Source organism: Helianthus annuus, chromosome 1, assembly GCF_002127325.2.
Source record: "Helianthus annuus cultivar XRQ/B chromosome 1, HanXRQr2.0-SUNRISE, whole genome shotgun sequence".
NCBI lineage: Eukaryota > Viridiplantae > Streptophyta > Magnoliopsida > Asterales > Asteraceae > Helianthus > Helianthus annuus.
In genome coordinates, this window is record NC_035433.2 from 132164715 (window position 1) to 132185924 (window position 21210).

Genomic DNA, 21210 nt, shown 5'->3' on the forward strand with positions numbered 1-21210 from the left:
TTCTTCATTTTTATTTATAAAACCCCACCACCACACTTCATCTTCAACCTCCACCCACCATCACCCTCCTCCACCCTCCACCATCACCACCGCGCAGAATCACCGTCGTTGTCGTTGTCCTCTTTGCCACCGCCTGAAAACAGCCACTAACTGTGTTGATGTTGACTTCAATCTTTATGACTTGCGATCTTCACTTTGTTCTGCCTGCAATGGTGTAGATTTTTTTACTTCAATCTTGGTCCCTGAATGGCTGGGCCAGTGGGAAATTGTATTTTAGGGACCAAGATTGAAGTAAAAAAATTTACATATGATCGATCATCGTAATAGTTAATTTATTATATGTATCTTTCTGTTACCTGTTAGGAAATTGTATTTTACAAGTTTGGAATCATGGGTCATCACTACAACCATGTAAATGCCCGCTTTGCCGTCGCCAGATTACTTTGTTGGTTCCTAGTCAGGCTTCATCTCAGCAAATTCATAATCCTGAAGCTGCTGAGATTTTAAAAAAGATTGAAGCCTACAATCGTCTTTTTGGTTCACAGTCAACCAGTCTCAGCCAGGTATTCATTTGATGCTAGTTTAATTTCTAAATTGGCGATTATAATATATGGTGTTCTTTTGTGATGTATAACGTATTGCAGATAACATGTAGATGTATGATGAGAGTCAATTGGCTTGCATTTTTTTTTTAAAAGTGATACAAGTTTTTTTTAACCATTCAGAATCATTGACACCTAGATTAAATGTACAAAAATTTCAGAACGAAACAGGATTTATATCGGTTTAAAAAATGCAAATTACATGTACAAGTTGAAAAATGTTTTTGTTTTTGAAATTGAAAACTGTTTTTGTTTTTGCAGAGAGTGCAAGACCTTCTGTTTCGCCTCAAGAGGTTGTTCCGAAAACTAATGGATCCTCAAAGATCACTCCCGTTTGTCATTAAAGCACAGTTATATCTGGCAGTAAGTTTATATTTTTAAATTGTTTGGTATTTTCTTTAATGTCTTGTTTTTAGGTGTTTCAATAGTGGCTGTTTTCAGGCGGTGGTGATGGTGTGGTGGGTGGAGGTTGAAGATGAAATGTGGTGGTGGGGTTTTATAAATAAAAATGAAGAAGATGCCCGGATAGTCCCTATGGTTTGGCCTTTTAAGGAAAGGGTATTTTTGTCATTTCACACCCTCTTAACAGAGAAAGCAAACTGAAGTTAGACCCAGGGACTATCCGAAAACAAAAAATGAAAAGTTGGGGACTATTCAGATAATTTTAGAAAGTTGAGGACCATAGATGAAAAAAAACGAAACCGCAGGGACTATCCGGGATTTTTCTCTCTTATTAATAATCTTCCATTCAGCCTTCCTTTTTCCTTTAAAAAAAAAGCTTAAACCCTACAAACAGTCGAACATGGCGATTTCTCCGTAGAACCACACTCCACAAACACTCCAGTCTCTCAAACCCTAAATCACACACCCGAAATGGCAACGGCAGGTGAACACGATGACGGAGTAGCCAATCGTCACGTCGTTTATCTCGACACCACTCTCGACACTCATCTGGCTATGATCGTCTCCGACTCTGACACCGTATCCGATTTCAAAAGTAACTTCCTCAATCTCAATACACCTTTTTTTTTATCATCGCCTAACCTCAACGGCGAGTGTTTTCCAACAATTTCTGACATCAATTTTGAATTTCTAATGCCTAATTTTCACATCAAACATGCAAGTATGAAATTGTAGGGTTTTTTTATGCATTATTGCAGGAAGTTATGTTTATAAATGTGATACTCTGTGTCAAACTGGCTTATGTGTGTTATGTGATAAGTGTGAATGAATTAGGTTAGGGCTAAACATTATGAGGTTATACACCTTTTGCAATAGTTTTATCACCGATTTTAGGTTTGACCTAAACAGCCATTCTAATGAAATTTGGTAATCAATTTTGAATTTGTAATGCCTACTTTGACTTTAAAATCAAACATCAAACATGCAAGTATGAAACTATAGGGTTTTTTATGTTTTATCTTAGGGAAATTATGTATATAAATGTGTTAGTCTACATTAAACTGGCTTATGTAATTATGTGCGCTATTTAATTGGCATTTCAGTATATATGAATCAGGTTAGGGCTAAGCCATAGTCGTCGTAGGCCCAAGGCGCACTCAAGGCTCAAAGGGTGAGGTGTATAGTATAAAAATACCTTTTTAGGGGTTTTAGACATGTTTTAGGCTTTTTAGGGCTAGTTTAGGTCGTCTTAGGCTGATTACAGGTTTGTTTAGGGTTGATATAATTTTTTGACTAGCTCAAAGTTTCAAACCTTTTCAGATGATTTTTGGCTAAATTTCGCCGGAACCATAGTTGTTAATGGCGAATAGCGGTAAATAGCGATAAGGTACCTATATGCTGCATAGCGAATAGCGATAAATAGCAGGCGCTATTTTATAAATAGCGATACACTAAAAATAAAATTTATATGTATTTTATTATTTTATATCAAAATACCCTGGTATATACGCTAATTTACATGTATATCTAACAAAAACCTATAATCCAGCTATTTTATATCTATATTTAAAAAAAATAAATAAAAAATAACTAAAAACCCGCTATTTATGGCTACATACCCTGTAGCGACCTTCGACCTATATGCTATGCTATTCGCTATTGCTACTATAGCATCGCTATTGACAACTATGGCCAGAACTTGGCTTGGAAAATGCGTCTGAGGGCCTGAAGGGTGGGCCTAGGTGCACGCCTGGGTGAGCTATGACAACAGAGGGCTAAACATGATGAAGTTATGCACATTATAAAGCTATACTGATAAGGTTTTAACATTAGGGAAGTACAGAGGCCATAGGAGATTTAAGTTTATTGTATACGATATTTTTGGATGTGTTGGAACCTATCTCTTGACAAATTCTAATTTTGTTTTAAGAATTTTTTGAGTCTAACGTGAAACGTATTCGTCATGGCATTTTGTTCTCAAATATCGTATTGATGGAAAGATTTTAGCTGTCTTGAATGGATTTGAAATTAGTTTGTTCAAATTAGGCTGCTGCCATATGGACACTACCCCAACTGTATAAAGGGCGATATAAGGTCATACGAGCTATATGGCTTTTTCAGTGGTCTGCCTCTGCTCTGTCACATCTGTAACTTTCTATGTCAGTAGAACACTAAACACCTCATACATCCTGTATGATTTGTACGAACACCCTCTCATACGGCTTGTATTACATTATTGTTCTTATGAGGTCAGGATAACGCATCATACGACCTCACATAACCCTCAATACGGCCCGTATGATGTGTCAGTGGTGTGTGGTTAGTGTGACAGTCATGTACGTATAGCTTGATCAGTTGATCCTCAAATAAACATCCATAAGTACATTTTTCTTATCAAAATTCATCATGGCTTCTTTATGCAGGGAAAATAATGTTAGAGCATCATCAGTTGTTTCCTGCTATTGGAGATGTTAAAGTCGAATGTTTGAAGGTACTTTCTTCTTAGTTTAAAAGTGTTGATATTTTGTTTTTCATTTATTCTTATTTTTTTAATGTGCCAGGTAAAACGAAAAGGAAGCTTCTATCACTTGTCAGACTCTATGCTCGTTAAGAGTGCATTCGGTGCTACAAAAAGAAATTGGTTTGCGTCAGTAGATGCTTCTCGTTTAGAGCAAAATGATGGTATTCAACAGTTGAGTAAACATAAGGCTGGGGATCAACTAGCCTTACCATGGGTAACACACAGTCGTTCAATCGAAAGACACGATAATCACGGGTCACCATCAGTTCATTCTAAAACCGCACCATTAGAAACCGCATCATTGGTGAACCAAAAAGTTCTTAATTTTGATCAACTTACGTCTGGTGATTCTTGTAAAGACGTCTCGAAGAATGCTGAGGAAGATAGATTATGCAATGATAAGCAGATGGATTGTGAACCACAAGAGAAGCTGGATACTGTAAATACAGATGTAAATTCGAAGAAAAGAACACGTGATGTGCATAACGAGAGTCCACTACAAGACGCTTTTGGGTATGGACCTTCTGTGAAAAAGAAACGTAAGACTCAAAGGGGAAAAAGCGATGTAAAAGCTTCAGAAGAAACCCTAGGTTTAACACATGATAATGATAAGGTAAATGATAAGGGTGATGAAAATAAGAGAATAAACAAAGGTGAAAAATGTTCTGATCTCGATCAAGCAGCCACTGTTCTCCTCAGTATTAAAGGTGTTGGAAATGAAACTGTTGCTGATGTAGCAATGGTAGTGGAAAACAATATCCAGCAAGAGACGCCTATTGTTATGTCTCAGAAGGAGAAAGACAGTGAAGCCCTTCAGACACCAACTATGGAGAATGAAGTACCTTCTTCGTTAATGAGTAAGTACATCGAATACCTTTGTGCACATTTCACTTTTATATTTAACTAGTATATTGACCCGCTGCGCATTGCGGCGGCGTCGAAACTTAAAATAACTCGAATTTATATTGCCAAATATTTGACTTGACTCTTTTTCGAACAAGATTTACGTCAAAACGTAGACCAACTGAAAACACATGAAACTAAGCACGAAAACGTATTGTATTTGACTTGACTCATTAGCGAGAAAATTTATGTCGAAACGTAAACCAATTTGGATTTATTATAACGAAACGTACTTAAAAATAAGCACGTAAGGAAATAGTATATTTTTTACGTTAAAGAATGGTGTACCATGCGTTGCGGCGGAGTCAAAACGTAAAGTAACCCGAATTTGTATTGCCTAGTGAAAACGTATCATGTTTGACCCGACTCGTTTCCGAACAAAACGTAGACCAACCAAAAACGTACATAAAAAATAAGTTGTAAAACTCGAGGGGGTCAAAATGACACTTTACAAAGTTTTTAGAAAGCTAAGGGGGTGTAAGTGACAATGCTAAAAGCTGAAGGGTTGAATACACAAAAAGAAAAGACAAAAAAAAAAACCATGGATGGCATTGTTGTAAATTTGATAAAGAAAAATAATAAAAAATAGAGGTTGTGTCTTAGGAACTGTTCCTAAGACACCCTCTTTTGTTATATATATCTCTTTCTATTTATTTACCAAGTTATAGGAAGTGGGTTATATGTGCAGTTTTACTTAATTTTAATTTAAATTACTGAATGTTTTTCAACATTTATTTGAAACTCGTTTAGGTGCTCCTGCTGGAGTGACTGCCAGGGGTTATCTGAAGCGTTCAACCAAACATAAAGCTGCTGAAAATGAAACGTCCTCTACATCTATCATCAAAAAGCTGCATAACACAAACAAAGAAGCCACTAAATCTTCTCCACAACAGAATGTAGGATCCAACGGTCAGGAACGTGCAGATGATCAGATCGACAAACACAAAGACGATTCAGATATCTCACTGAAGCAAAGACCTGAACTGAAGCTTCCCGGTAGGAAAAAGGAGGCTGCGGGTTGTGAGAATACCGGTGAAGGTAAAAGGAGGAAAACCAAGAAACTATTTAAACATTCTGATAATCTTGTCGGTGATATTTCTTCAATTGGTCTTGCTTCCGTTATTGATGAAAGAAAAACAGATGAAGTTACAGAGGAAGCGTTAGTAGATGCTAAGAAAGGCGATGATGCGGTCATGAATGAGGTGGAAATCTTAGTAGAAAATATTGAAGAAAGATCAAGGAAAGATTTTACAGATACTAATGAAAGTGCGATGAACGATGATGCTGATATATCAACAACCGTGAAAAACACGACTCAAGAAAATGTACAAGGTATATTAGATAACTTAGAGAAACAGAATGAGAAGGCTGAGGATGCAACGAAAAAGAAAAAGAAACGGAAAAATAAAAAAACAGATGAAGTTACAGAAGAAGCGTTAGTAGATGCTAAGAAAGGCGATGATGCGGTCATGAATGAGGTGGAAATCTCAGTGGAAAATATGGAAGAAAAATCAAGGAAAGATTTTACAGATACTAATGAAAGTGTGATGAACAATGATGCTGATATATCAACAACCGTGAAAAACACGACTCAAGTAAATGCACAAGGTATATTAGATAACTTAGAGAAACAGAATGAGAAGACTGAGGATGCAACGAAAAAGAAAAAGAAACGGAAAAATAAAAAAACAGATGAAGTTACAGAGGAAGCGTTAGTAGATGCTAAGAAAGGCGATGATGTGGTCATGAATGAGGTGGAAATCTTAGTAGAAAATATTGAAGAAAAATCAAGGAAAGATTTTACAGATACTAATGAAAGTGTGATGAACAATGATGCTGATATATCAACGACCGAGAAAAACACAACTCAAGAAAATGCACAAGGTATATTAGATAACTTAGAGAAACAGAACGAGAAGACTGAGGATGCAACGAAAAAGAAAAAGAAACGGAAAATTAAAAGAACGGCTGGACGAAACGAGGATGAGTCGATAACAAAGCATGTTAATCGTGATGTTTGTGAAAATGTTAAGGAGAGTGAGAGCGGTTTGCTTGATACCGATAGAAAAGATGGTGAAAGAGAACAGCACGAAGATTCGGAGAAAACATTAATAGATGCTAAGAAAGGTGATGATGTGATTGTCAAAGAGGTGGAAGTTTCAGTAGAAAATATAGAAGAAAAATCAAGGAAAGAAATCACAGATACTAATGATGCTGTAACGGTAACAAATGTGGATAACCTTTTACCACATTCTGAAAGTCCGGTGAACAATGATGCTGATATATCAACAGGGATGAACAAAAGTCAAGTGAATGTGCAAGGTATCTTGGATAACGTAGAAAAGCAGAATGAGAAGATGGATGATACAACGAAAAAGAAAAGGAAAAAGAAAAGTAAAACTAAAAGATCTTCTGGAAGAAACGAGGATGAGTCGGTAACAAAGCATGTCGATGATGATGTTATTGAAAATGTTAAGGAAGCCGAGAGTAGTTTGCCTGATGCCGATAGAAAAGACGGTGATAAAACAAACAAGACTGATAAACCTCAAGATCTGCAAAGTAAACATCAGTCTACTGACGTTGAGCTAGAGTCAAAGAAAAGTCAAAGTGTTGACCACCATCATCTTCCTGAAAAGACCTCTAAGAATGTGACTGCATCTGAACTTTCTAAGGTTAATAACGAAGTTGAGATTCCTGAGAATGAATCCAAATTTTTCGTTGATAGCAGGAAAGACATGAAGAACACAAAAGTTGATTCCGGGAATGACCGATCACAGAAGCTTGTTTCCAAAAATGAGAACAGCAATGTTTCTGTTGATGTGATAAAAGATCCAAACATTACCAATATCGATAAATTCAAAACTCCAAAAAGGACCAGAAAGATCGATGCTCAAAAGACCAGCAGACAACAATTGCCGTTAGTTCAGTCTCGTGTCAAAACTGTGGAGAAGAAAAAAGTGAACGGTTTACAGAAAGTGAAGAGTTTGTTGAATACACCTGGAACAATATTTGGGGATGATGGTGATTCAGATTCCAGCACACAAGCTCCATCTCATAAATCATCATCGTCATCATCGTCGTCATCAGAAGAAGATAGTTCTTATAGCCTATACTCAATAAGAAACAGTAACTGCACTTTGTTTATTTATTTTTAATGATTTTTCATTGATTTTTTATAAGCTTCTAATGTTAATCTCAATTTGTCTTAGGGTCTCATGCAAGGAAAGGAATGGAAGGCGCTGGAAAGAACAATATAAATTCACAGTAAGTTTGATGATTACAAAGATAATAATCTGAATTTTTGAATAAACATGATCTAGGAGATTGTATGCACTAAAAGTAGTCCTTGGGCAACTTTCAACCCGGTTTGACCCATTGTAGTGTAAAATCTCACCAAATAGGTAACACTTCCTACATGTCATGTTTTGACCAGTTATATCCTGCATGTATATTATATATAAATATATTAGAAAGCACAATAAATATAAATGTCGGTCACCATTGCCCTTTTTAGTTATAATAATAATAATAATTATAATTTATATTATTATTATTATTATTACTACTATTGTTATTATTTAATTAGTTTGACTTGTCTGATGCCCAAACCTACTCATTCAAATGTACTATATAAAATTTAAACTTTTCGGCTGCTGTTTCTCGCCATCAGTTATGTAAAATTCTTGATTTACTGCTCATCTATTCATAGGAACGAATCAAAGAGCCCGATACTGGGAAAACTTTTAAGAAGTTCAAGTGCATTCAAGAAAGCAAAGGTCACTGCATCACAAGTGGAAGATACTGTTGAATCTGTTCCAGATAGTCAACCCTAAGTGATAAATTTAACTACAATCCTGTTAATTTCTTTTTGCTACCCTCAAGTTCTGGAAATATTATCTTAAGGTTAAGTTTTTTGGGCGGGGTACGATTAGGGGGCAATTTTGTGGTAGTTTATGCTTGGTTTTTGCCCTCTATCCTCCCATATACATATGTGAGTGATATTCTCTTGAGATATGTTCAATTGCAATCTTGTTTTGACTTATATTTAAGTACTATCAATGATCAAGAGTTGTTTTCCTGAGGTATTTTTATATACTTTGCCCTAGGGATCAGCATTTGGTATCAAATCCCGTTCCGATCTCGATCCCGATCCCGAAAATACCGTACCGAATTTTTTCGGTACTGGAAACGGTATCCACTTTTTGGCATTTTCGGTATCGGTATTTTCGGGATCAGTACCGGTTCGGTACGGTACCGGTAAAATACCGAATTTTACCTTTAAATACCGCTACCGTACCGATACCATACCGATACCGTACCGTACCGACATATTTCGGTATCGGTATCGGTACCCTGGCGAAATTCGGGATCGGGATTTTCGGGATCGGGACAGTATTGGGACATGATCGGGATTTGCTCATCCCTACTTTGCCCTAATGTGGGAAGATATGACTTTCTAAGAATATATCAAAGCATTACAGCTTTTTTCCCCCATTTTATTTCTTAGTATAGAACATGCATAACGGATCGTAAGACCATCTGTAATCGGATGCCTCCACAGATAGGCAGATCGAGGAGAGTGAGGGAGCGCCTTCTTATACCATGTGCGTAAATGATTTAACTTTTAATATGGGCTCAAACTATCTACACACTTGGTGTGTAGATAGCCACCCCAAAAAGTTTTTTTTTGTCCTATATTCACACCCTGCAGTGTCGAGCTGTGGCCAAAGCGCGGTATTTTGGTTTGGTCAACCAGACAAAGACTAACGAGTGTCTGACGGGTCTGTTGACCTGACCAAAACGCCGAGCTTTGGCCGCGTTTTGGTCCTGTCAACCAGACAAAAGACCGACATAAAAGGTGTCAGTCTTTTTAATACGCGATTGAGAAGAATAAGGAGAAGAAACATAATAATAAATATAAAAAATGTGATGAAATTGGTTTAGATGGAGAAGGGGATAAGACTCGTGCGTGTTGCGGTGAGTGGGTGAACGACGTTGGCGGAGGTGGTGGCTGAGTTGATGGTGGCGGTGGTCAGAGTCAGAAGAGGAGAAGGAGGTGGTGGTGGTGGTGATGAACTTGATGAACTGGGAATGAAGAACTAATGATGATGATGAACTTGATGTATATTCTTGATTTTTTATATAATTTTAACTAGGTTAGAACCCCGTGTAATACATGGGTTGAATAAATGTAATTTTATATATCAAATGATAAAAATAATATTTTTAAAACCCCGTTTATTATACGGGTTGAATAAATGTAATTTTATATACCAAATAATAAAACATATATCTTTAAAAATCTCATTTATTACACGGGTTGAATAAATGTAATTTTATATATTAATTAATAAAAAGTTATATCTTTAAGAACTCTGTGTATTGTACGGGTTGAGTAAATTTAATTTTATATATTAAATAATGAAAAAAGTTACAACATTAAGAACCTCATGTATTGTATGGGTTGAGCACATGTAATTTTATATACAAATCAATAAAAAGTTATATCTTACTATATCTTTATAAACCCTGTGTATTATAAAACCTTTGAACTAAACTGACAAAATGGTCCAAACCACAGGGACTAAAATGGTATTTAATTCTTTACATTATATTAATTTATAGAGTTAATTGCCAAAATCGTCCCTGAGGTTTGGGCGCCATTTTCGTCCAAAATGACAGTTTTCTACCAAATTGCCCTCAACGTTTGTAACTTTTTGCCATTTTCATCCAAACTACTAATTTAGTTTATTTTTTCTGTTAAGTTGAGGATAATTGGATGAAACTGGCAAATATAAAACCACATGGATGATTTTGGCAATTTACTCAAACCATTTTTAATTTCTTTTATTTAATTATTTTTTTACATATATAATAAAAAAGAATATACATGGAGTTTTTAGAAAAAAATTAATAGTTTTGTCACATAATTTTTATAAATTTTCATCCAAATCACTAACTCAGTTTATTTTTTCTGTTAAGGCGAAGAATGTTTTAAATTTTATAAATTAAGACATAAATTAATTTACAGCTTCTTTATATAAATCAGTTTTATAGAGAGAAAACGTCATTGGTGTGCAACACATAACAATCAATTACAACTTTTAGTATTTATCAGTTGTAGAGATAGAAAAAAATTGTAAAACGTTACATATTTTTTAAATGTGTTAAGCACCTAGGAAATATGTTAGTAGAAATAAAATATTTATTTAATTAAGATGAGGATAACTAATACTTATTCTGAGTGGCTTGAGTAAAGAAACTTTTGGTTCATAGCATTAAAATTACAATTTGGTGGGTAATTTTAAGGTTTGGTTTCCTTAAGAGCGAATTTAAAAGAGTAGAAGATGAATTACAAACTTGGTACATATGATAAGATTTTTTTATTTGACCTTTTTCAATAAGGTCATCAGCATTTTAGTTTTATAAAATTTAGAGGTTTAAATAGATTTTATTTTTATAAAACTGATCTATATAAAAAATTAGAAATTAATTTCTGTCTTAGTTTATAAACATCCTTCGCCTTAATAGAAAAATTAACTTAGTGGTTGGATGAAAATTTATAAAAATTATGTGACAAAGCTATTATTTTTTCATATAAAAATCACATGTATATTCTTTTTATTACATATGTAACAAAATTAATTAAATAAAAGAAATTTAAAAGAGTTGAGTAAATTGGCAAAATCGTCCCTGTGGTTTTATATTTTCCAGTTTCATCCAAATATCCTCAATTTAACAGAAAAAATAAACTAAGTTAGTGGTCTGGATGAAAATGGCAAAAAGTTACAAACGTTGGGGGCAATTCTGTACATAAGTGTCATTTTGGACGAAAATGACAAACGTGCCCAAACCTCAGGGACGATTTTGGCAATTAACTCTAATTTATATTAGTGTATGTTTTTTGTTAATGTTAAGATAAATAATTTTGAAATTTAATAAATATTTCAAAAGATTATATTATCTCCTATATGAATTGTTTAAATTTAATTTTATAGTTATCTTTTAATTGATATTAATTATCTATAATTAAGTAGGAGATAGAGATGAGAAAACTAAAAAATAGATGACTCGAATGAATGACATGTGTCCAAAGTTGGTTTCTTTTATTATATACTATAGATAAAATAGGGGCAAAAACGACTTTTCACACGTTGTTAACAGTCAAACAGACGTTACTTGACAGAGTTGGATGCCAGGGGGTAATTATGCGACAGAACAACAATGTTGGGGGGGGGGGGTAAAATTGCAATTATTTCGTTAGAGGGGGTCAGAGTGCCAATTGGCTTAAACCCCAGGGGGTAAAGTTACAGTTTACTCTAATGTAATTGATCAAATCAAACGTTGGTGACGGAATGATATGATTATTATAAATTCAAATATATCACATACCTTAATTTGTTACATCTGATCTGAAAGATAGTAAAAGAAAATATTGTTAACAGGATTTGAATCAATTTTTTTTAAAAACTAATAATCTACATGATCAAAGCGATGACATACATAAAGAAATTAACGGTTCAACAACTACCTTCGATTCAAGAAGCAAAAGAAGTTAGATGATAGAGAGAGAAAGAAGAGATGTTGTGTAGATATGGAATGAGATTATGATATCAATAATTGATATGTTTTAATTTATAGTATATTCGATTAAGTGAATCTGGGTGAACCAAATTATAAATCCGACCCGAATACAATTCGGATCACACCTCCACATGGCCCAGAATTCATTCCCTCCCAAAATCATCTTGAGGCTCCACCGGGACCACCACAAGTCATAACATGGCAAATGTCCCAAATCCATCTCATTTATAATATTATATAGATATAGATTAAATCATATGCTATAAAAATTTACGAGAAATCTGAAAATGTTGATGAGGATGTTTAGACTTTTAACATCATTGACGTTGAAATGCTGATAAAAAGACATTGCCCCCTTCCTTGGTCTAAACTTTCCTTTTTGTTCTTCTCTTAACTCTTTAAGTTGACAATTGTCAATCTTTCACATATATTTGCATATACTTTACTTAGAGCTTCCCCAATAGGTGTTTTTTAGAAGAGAGAGAGGGCGTGAGATGGAGAAGAGAGGGTGGGGTATAGTTATTCTACAAAATCGGGTAAAAACAATTATGTGAGTGAGTCTACTCGGTGTGGGGCTCGGCAAGGGACGTCGTGGAGCGGCGCCGGGCCTCAACACCGTTTCCAGCAGGCCGTCGTCGTCGAGAACGTCCCAGGCCAGATGTTGAGGACGCTTGCTAAATGACAAAAGGTAATGCCTCCTCCTCTCACACACACATATACAATATATATATATATATATATATATATATATATATATATATATATATATATATATATATATATATATATATATGTTAGGCCCATCTCCCATTTCCTTAGCTCTATCCTCTTTGCCCCATCCTCACACCCATTCTGCGTGGCGCTGATGTGGAGGGTCATCCTCCAAGGATGAGCCCATACCGAGTAGACTGAGAGGAAGGAGAGAGGAAAGAGAGAGAAGTGTTTTAAGCGGTTGTGACTGTGAGCGGAGCAAGTGATAGAACGCATGTGATTGGTGGATAGGTACCATGTGACACTCTAAAAAACACCCCCCAAAAACATGTTATTAGGGGGCACTCTTATCTTGTAACTAAAAGGATCAATGTACGTATAACCTGTCAATGTAGACAAAGAATATGCTACCAACATAGGCGTTGGGTAATACGACACCACATGTATGATTCACTTGGGCGATTTTGGAAACATAAGCATATAACCTTTCTAAGGTTTGTGAATTGCGACCTTATATATTTATTATTGCCCTAGAACCTTATAAGTTGGTAACCCTTAGACTACCCTTATATACGAATTTATATATAGTATCAAGCTTAAATAAAACAATTACACTAGCCATAATGCATTGTTATGTTGGTTATAGCCAGTGGCGAAACTAGACCGTTTTAGTTGGAGGGTCACAACATAACTTCTAACATGTTTAGTGATGCGACCATTGCTTGATTATCGATCATTTAATACAAATTCCAAAATGAATCACCCGATAATTGTTTTGTCCAAAGTCGTAACGGACAAGTCCAAAAGGATTACATTGATACTTATAACTTGTCGACTTTTCATGTTAAAAAAAAATCTCAGAAAAAATTAACCACACAGCTATATTGTAATAAGTAATTACCCCATAACGTTGATTCTTATTTCATAATATTGACTCCTGGTCATACCCTATAACTGAATAACCAATAAGTTAACGACTAAAGCTTGTCATTCTGTACTCTCCAGCTTTTAAGTGTCATTCTGTACTCTCCAGCTTCTATACAAATAATATTATGTTAGCTCTTTTTAGTTTTCTTATCTTTTTGGGCCTTTTATATATTTTTATTCTTTTGAAACAATGGGCTCAACTTAAAAAAAGTCCAAACACCAACATACAATCAAATTTTACTACACTTCATCTCTTCTTCTCCATTTATTATAGTTCCTGGTCAACGTTGGCACATTGCATGGTCTGTCTATATGTGGGTTCTTTTAGTTTGCATGATGTCTTTTATTTTTAGTTGTTTGTTTGAACTTTCTGTACTCCTTTAGTCATTTTAAATTAAACTAGTTATAACAACTGTCGCCGCGTTGCGGCGAACTTTTTTTGTTATGTAGTCTGTGTTTATATGTGTTTGAAATCACTACGAGCGCGTTGCACACAGAATCGCTGACAAGAATAAAAAGAAAATGTATAAAAAAAACACTAAAAAATAACCGAAAGAAAATCAACTAAAAAAGTTGTATGGTAATGATATTGTTCGGTAGAAGCCCGTAGTCAGAGATGAGCAAATAGTAATGGGTACCGGTACCGAATTTCCTGAACCGAAAGATCCTAAGTACCAGTTCAGTACTGACTTTTGGCGTTCCTATTACCGGTTCGCTACCGGTTTTTACCTTCATATACCGATACCGTAACCGGTATTTTCGGTACCAATACCGATTCGGTATCAGTTGGCACCGAGCTCATCCCTACCCTTGAAACTAAAAAAAAGTTGTACGATAACGTTGGTGTTCGTACGGTACCCGTGATCAGGGATGAGCAAATGATACTGGATAACAGTTCCAAATTTCTCGAACTAAAAGATTATCAAACTCAATCCGGTACCAACTTTTGCGTTTTATGTAGGCTGGTGTTGGTTTGTACCTTCATGTACCGATAACGAACCGTTATTTTTGATACAAATACCGGTTAACACCAAGCTTATCAGGCTTAAAAAGTAAAGGGGATAATAATTATTGTAATACTAAGATAATAAAACTATTAAAAAAAGCTGTATATAATATTTTATTATATTACAATTTATTTACTGTTCATTTCATTCGTAAATTAATATATAGGAGAATATATAGGAGAATGAGAGTTCTTTTCACATGAATGGATGGGGAGAAGAAAATTGTCACATTATATCTCTTTAAAATTGTTTCTAGTCTTCTTCCTATTTGCTTTGGCCAACGATTGACCATTTGAACCACACCATTTTCACGTTGCTGTCAAATACTGTAAGAAAATTATATGATACGGCAAGCAGGGCTTCTTCGTTCTCTGTTCTTCAATTTTGCGTTCTTCACTCTTTAATTTTTTGTGTTCTCCACTCTCTACTTTTTAGGGGGGTCAAACACGTAAAACTATGTCACCACCTATACCTTCTCAAGAGGAAATTCTACCGGTACGAAAGTCAACGGACCCTCTTGACCCCCTTGTAAATCCACCGATGGATATAACTACTATTCATAAAGTCATCATTCTTTTTATGATAACGATGTAACTAACGGTAACAAACCTTTTATGAATAAAGTTTCTTTCTCTTAAACACACACAATGTCAACCATAATTTACGACCTATGTTAGATCTCTACCTCTTTGAGTTTTTCTTAAGTTTGATTTCGTGATACACAAGCATTTAAAGACTAGAAACACTCCTATATCATCCCAAAGTTGATTTCGTGTTGAAATCACTCCTCAACAACTAACAAAAAAAAAAAAAATCATCCAAGCCAATCCTCAAACAACTAAGAGCATTCTCATCCAATCCATCAAAACTTGTGAGGGTGAGTTTTTATATTGTAAAGGGTATAAAAAGTGGTTGTGAGTGGAGGAGAGAGAAAATGTTACTGTTCATCTGTATATTTGGGGGGACACTGTTCACCCAGTATAATTTTTTTAATATATATTGAAAGTGGTTGTGAGTGAAGGAAAGAGAAAAATGTGATGATAATATTATTTAATTGAAAAGAAGAGAGAAAAAAATATTTGTTTTTAGTGAAAATATATTGATATAGGAGTTGTTTTTTAGTAGAATGTATGTATAATTTGATGGATTGGATGAGAATGCTCTAACACTGTGTTCCAGAGTTTACTAACCGAAGGAAAGGAAAGGAAACAAAAAGAGTTAACTTAATGAGAGATAAGAAAAGAAAGCAAAAGTGAAAAAGGAAAAAAAAAGATGTCTTTCTCACCGTTTCCTCCCAAATCGGAAGGAAAGAAAAATTAAATAATTTAGCCTAGTTTTCCTGTCACTTCCTTTCTTAAATGAAACTCGGGAACACAACATGTTTTATTTTCCTTTCTTTTCTTTCCTTAAATGAAACTCTGGAACACAAAATAACCAAACAATAATCCATAATCATAAAAGGGTCGGGGAGTCCGGTCCTACTCAAGTACACCACACTACGCTTCTACCATACAATCCCCAATATATAACAATTCTAGCCCTAATCACTTTAATTTCTCCCAATTTACCCGCCAAATCCGCCATGGACGACCTTCAAGCAACCTACAAAGACGATCTAGACGAAGACACTTCCAATTCCCCCAACACAACCACCATGCACCCCGAAATGTCCGATCCACCACCACCACAAACCACCACCACCAACACCGTGAACCAAACCCTAACCACTCCCACCACCGTCGACGACGAAACCCTAACCATCCCCACCGCCACTCCCAACACCGTCACCACCACCTCTACCACCTCCGCCACCCCCGACACAGAAGAACTCTCCGACATCGAACCAAACCCTAACAATTCCCCCAATTTCACCAAAATCGTATCCTCAGAAGACGAATTGGAAGATCTAGAACAACCTCCAGCGAAGAAGCTTAAAAACATGTCATCAATTACACCACAAGCTGATGAATTGCCTCTCGAAGCCGCTGCGTCGACACCACCGGTGCCTCCACCAAGCGAAAAAGTTAACAGTAAGAAGGGAAGTAACAGTATGAAGAAGAAAAAGAGCAAAGGAAACAATGTATGGACTAAACCGGCGTCTCGAAAGGGGAAAAAGAGGACCAAGAGTACCACAACCACCACTGCTCAAACAGAGGACTCTGTTTTAATCACGCCGATTCATCGGTATCCGGATAAGAACGACGATGCTGCGGATATGACGATATGTCTATCGAAGGTGTATAAGGCGGAGAAGGTGGAGTTGAGTGAGGATAGGATGAGTGCTGGGAGTTGTAAAGGGTATAGAATGGTTAGGGCTACTAGAGGTGTGATGGAAGGGGCTTGGTATTACGAGATTAAGGTGGTGAGTTTGGGGGAAACGGGGCATACGCGGCTTGGGTGGTCGACGGAAAAGGGGGACTTGCAGGCGCCGGTTGGTTATGATGGGAATAGTTATGGGTATAGGGATATTGATGGGAGTAAAGTGCATAAGGCTTTGAGGGAGAAGTATGGGGAGGAAGGGTATGTTGAAGGTGATGTCATTGGGTTTTATATTAATTTGCCGGATGGGGGTTTGTTTGCTCCGAAGGCACCGCAGGTGGTTTTGTATAAGGGGCAGAGGTATGCGTATGCTACGGATGCGAAAGAAGAGCCTCCTAAAGTTGTTCCAGGTTTGTGACTGGTTATGTGACTGACTGACTGACTGCTTGTTTGTTTGTTAATGCTATATGTTTACGTGTGTATAAAATCTTTGAAGATGAGTAGGAATATTTAGTAGAATTGTAGAAGCCATATAGTGAGTGATATATGTATAAAATAGGAGAGAACCAGTTATGAAGTCAGTGGCGGAACTAGCCCAAAAATTTAGGGGTATCCCAATTTTTTATTTTTTAGACCAGGGGTATCCTTTGTATAACGGAGACGAAGTTGCAGGGTATTTTTACACTACGGAAACGAAGTTAAGGGGTATTTTTACACTACGGAGATAGGGTTGAGGGGTAGCCCGTGCTACCCCTACTAACATTGTAAATCCGCCACTGTATGAAGTGAAATGACTAGAAAGTAACCGAAGAAAACAGAGGATGCTAACACAAGTGCTGATATAGGTTTAAATCTGGAGACAAATCTGTATGTGTGAAGTTCAAGAAAAAAATAAAGAAGAGCCAAGTAGCCAACACACTAGTTAATATAATGCCATGTTTGTTTTCATTCAGAATTTAATGGAGCTTTTATGTCTGATTCGGTCAAGTGGCCAAAGCTCGATATAAAGACTTTTCTCTCTTCTTTTAGATAGAAAATCACTTATATTTTACTGGCCCTGTGCTTGCTTCATCACTTGAAATAATTGAAGCCAATTTAAAAAAGAAGAGAGAAAAACTCAAAACCCTGACTCACGCTCATCTGCCCCAAGTTGATCGACTCATTGACCCCTACCAACTTCCTGCTTCTTTAACTGGAAACATGCAGAATCATATTTTCTTTCATCAGTTATCATGAATTGGCAAATCTGATACATGGAATATGATCCTGTCTTTAGAAGAAACTTATTACTTATCACAAGAGTTCTAACGTTCAATCATAACCAACATGATGACAAGAAGGTAACAATTTAGTCAATGTCAAGCAGTTCTTCCTATTATAGACTATAATGGGGAGGATTGCTTGCCATGGACTAAAGCTGTTATCTTCTTTTCATCATGTTGGTTATGATTAAATTAAATGTTAGAACTCTTGTGGTAAGTAATAAGTTTCTTCTAAAGACGGAATCATATTCCATGTTCTTATGACTATGTTTTGACTTTTGAATTGGCAAATAAGTTTCGTCTACCTGCTATCCTTATGTAATTTGCCCTGATGATTGGAATGAAAATCTTATTCTATTAAATAAAAAAAAACATGTAATAATTTTGCTGTATAGGATTAAAAAGAAGTTTTTGTTTCATAGCAATGCTTACTCATTCAAAAAGGGAAAAAAAGGTGAATAAGTTTGGTGGTGTTTGAATATGTGGTCAATCGAGCTTGATTCAAGCCACAAAAGATTTTAGGGAGTTGCTTTTCTCATCTAGTAATAAATGTAGTAATGGAACTTGGGAGGAAATGCGAAGTTAAATAAATGGTTAAATACAATAATACACATTATTTCTACTTCTTAAACAGGCTGAATGTGTTCTGTATTCAAATTTCACCCTTTAATAAGTAAAAAAAACAAACGCCCCTTAGTCAGTTTTGATATGGATCAAGTAGAAAGTAGTCATTTTGTCATCATTGGTCAATATTTCGATTTGTTGGAAGTAGTCATCTGCCTTTTATGGATCAACTTCTATGTTCAGCATTGTTATCTAAACAAGAGTTTTAGTTGAATATCTGATACTCTCTCGACTCTATCATGTGCTAGTTTACTCTTTTACTTGATGTGACGGATTAGTTACTTCCCTAGTTGACCGCTATAATTATTCAGGCAAATTAACTTTTTTTATTTATTACAAGCATCCTGATTTATATATTGTTACCGTTGTGCAGGAAGTGAAATATGCTTCTTTAAAAATGGAATTTGTCAAGGGTCTGCTTTTAAGGATCTCCACGGTGGCCGTTATTACCCTGCTGCTTCAATGTATACTCTTCCTCATCAGAGTAACTGTGTCGTCAAATTCAACTTCGGTCCTGATTTTGAAGCCTTTCCACAACACTTTGGTCAACGTCCAATCCCAAAACCAATGGTTGAAGTTCCATATCACGGCTTCGACGGAAGTGTTCAAAACGGTGTGTCCAGCGAAAAGCAATAGCAAAAGCCACCAAATTTACAATTGTGGTTCATTTGACTTTTATTTTAATTGTAGTGTTGGTTTTTTATTGGTGTACGATTAGCAAAATTTTCGAACTGCAGAACTTACATAACTCAATTTATCATTCAATCTAGAAATAATTTAATTATCTTTCAATATGTTGTTATGCTTTTATATTTATGTTATTTTGAGTGTAATCTGACTGGGCACATTAGTTTTTGTGATAGAAGTCGTTTTCTTTTCTTATTGCAGGGAATCCTTCGGGTTTGACTAGAGCGTGCCCGATGCTGAAAGTGGTTGAAGAGATTGAATATTGACAAGACTGAAGCAGATGAAGAGTTTCCGGTTGGTTACTTTTAGCCAATGAAAAACGATCTGTAAAAAAGGTACACAACCTTGTATCCCTCATCATATTCTTCTCTTGGTGATGGACTAAGGGGTACAACTACCTCTAAGTTGGATATATATTATCTGTAATATAAGTAAGTCTAATGATAGCTGTTGAAGAACTAAAAAGAACAAAAAAATGAATGGTAGATTGGTAGCTTACTTCCATATGGTAATCATATTAGCGAAAACCATAAGGCGGTAGAAAACACAAGGAAATCAAACTGTAAGTCAAGTAAAAGAACAATAAACAATGTTGAAAAACATAACTAATGAGATAAGTCGGTTCTTCTAGATAACGATTTCCTTTCAACCTAATATTTTTTTATATTATATCAAATCAAGCACGATAAATCTCTTAATGCCAATCACTATCTACAAACATATTATATTATGGACAATTAATGGTAGATTTTAATTTGCATTAACATTACTATCCTACTCAAAGGCACATTGTACTTGAGGTGTAGATCCCGAAAAGTTACCTGGATCATTGAAGGTCGAATCTAGGATACCAAGTTCTCCTTTTGAGCTCCTTAGTAATTATAACGAATTACAAATGCGACCTTTTGTATCAGCCAAAATCCAGTTGATTGGGTTTGTCATTAATAAAGCAGCTTTGCTTTTGTGTGTGCAAAGTTCAAATCTATTTGTTAGATGTGTTTAAGACACCTGATTGCCATCTTGACCCATAAACTATAATTTGCAAACTTGCAATCCATTGATATATAGAGGGGCATAATTATCGGAAGCTAGAAATGCCGGTTTTGGAAAAGACATGTTGGGTTGGTTAAGTTGAGTTAACAGTTACTTTTCAGTTAATAGGTTGACGAAACTTGGCGGACTTTGAAGTGTTAGGACTTTGTTTGGATGGAGAGACGTTTGTGTGGTATCAGACTATTAGGTGTTGTTTGTTTTTTAAGATGTAAAATGTCTACAGTCTGCGGGCCATATCTGCAGACATCTGTAGAAGAAGATATGGACCAAACCTCTGCAGTCTACAAGAAGACTGTTTGTTTTTTTAACGTATGTAAACTTCTAAAATAAACTGGTGGTGGTGTACAGGCGATAGTGGTGGGTGGTGGGTGGTGGGTGGTGGTGGTGGACGTAGACGGTGGTGGTGGTGATGTATGGTGGTGGGTGGTGGACGGTGGTGGTGATGGACGGTGGTGGGTTGTGGACAGTGGTGATGGTGATGGTGATGGATGGTGGGGGGTGGTGGGTGGTGGATGGTGGTGGTGGTGGTGATAGTGATGGACGGTGGTGAGTGGTGGTGTTTAACCCTCTGTAGACCTTAGAAGATCTTAGAAGTGGCTGGGCCAAGTCTGCACCAAGAAGAGCTCACGCAGACGTTTTTTAATGAAACGTCTTCGGAGAAACAAACA

General features: G+C 35.9%; 2 protein-coding genes across 3 annotated transcripts; both read left to right on the forward strand.

Annotated features, from left to right (window-relative positions):
- Positions 1 to 1361: 1361 nt before the first annotated feature.
- Positions 1362 to 8513, forward strand: LOC110878401 (nucleolar protein NET1). 2 transcript variants are annotated; one of them, XM_022126707.2, is made up of 7 exons: positions 1362 to 1599; positions 3428 to 3495; positions 3566 to 4382; positions 5179 to 5595; positions 5872 to 7554; positions 7638 to 7692; positions 8138 to 8513. In XM_022126707.2, exons 1-7 carry the CDS (start codon positions 1476 to 1478, stop codon positions 8259 to 8261), a joined length of 3288 nt encoding a protein of 1095 aa, XP_021982399.1. In that variant the 5' UTR covers positions 1362 to 1475; the 3' UTR covers positions 8262 to 8513. The 2 variants fall into 2 exon arrangements, with proteins under 2 accessions (XP_021982399.1, XP_021982391.1); XM_022126699.2 differs by having other exon boundaries at positions 5179 to 7554.
- A 7646-nt stretch (positions 8514 to 16159) lies between these two features.
- Positions 16160 to 19993, forward strand: LOC110878395 (protein TRAUCO). The gene is made up of 3 exons (XM_022126694.2): positions 16160 to 17326; positions 19176 to 19415; positions 19691 to 19993. Exons 1-3 carry the CDS (start codon positions 16240 to 16242, stop codon positions 19753 to 19755), a joined length of 1392 nt encoding a protein of 463 aa, XP_021982386.1. The 5' UTR covers positions 16160 to 16239; the 3' UTR covers positions 19756 to 19993.
- The last annotated feature ends 1217 nt before the right edge of the window (positions 19994 to 21210 follow it).

What these genes read in the sequence shown, in the direction of transcription:
- LOC110878401 (XM_022126699.2), top strand. Translation starts at nt 1,476, where the DNA reads ATGGCAACGGCAGGTGAACACGATGACGGAGTAGCCAATCGTCACGTC. An exon ending in TTAAAGTCGAATGTTTGAAG is followed by an intron (nt 3,496 to 3,565) that starts GTACTTTCTTCT and finishes TTAATGTGCCAG; the next exon opens with GTAAAACGAAAAGGAAGCTT. An exon ending in AAGAACAATATAAATTCACA is followed by an intron (nt 7,693 to 8,137) that starts GTAAGTTTGATG and finishes ATCTATTCATAG; the next exon opens with GAACGAATCAAAGAGCCCGA.
- LOC110878395 (XM_022126694.2), top strand. Translation starts at nt 16,240, where the DNA reads ATGGACGACCTTCAAGCAACCTACAAAGACGATCTAGACGAAGACACT. An exon ending in GCCTCCTAAAGTTGTTCCAG is followed by an intron (nt 17,327 to 19,175) that starts GTTTGTGACTGG and finishes ACCGTTGTGCAG; the next exon opens with GAAGTGAAATATGCTTCTTT. An exon ending in CGACGGAAGTGTTCAAAACG is followed by an intron (nt 19,416 to 19,690) that starts GTGTGTCCAGCG and finishes TTCTTATTGCAG; the next exon opens with GGAATCCTTCGGGTTTGACT.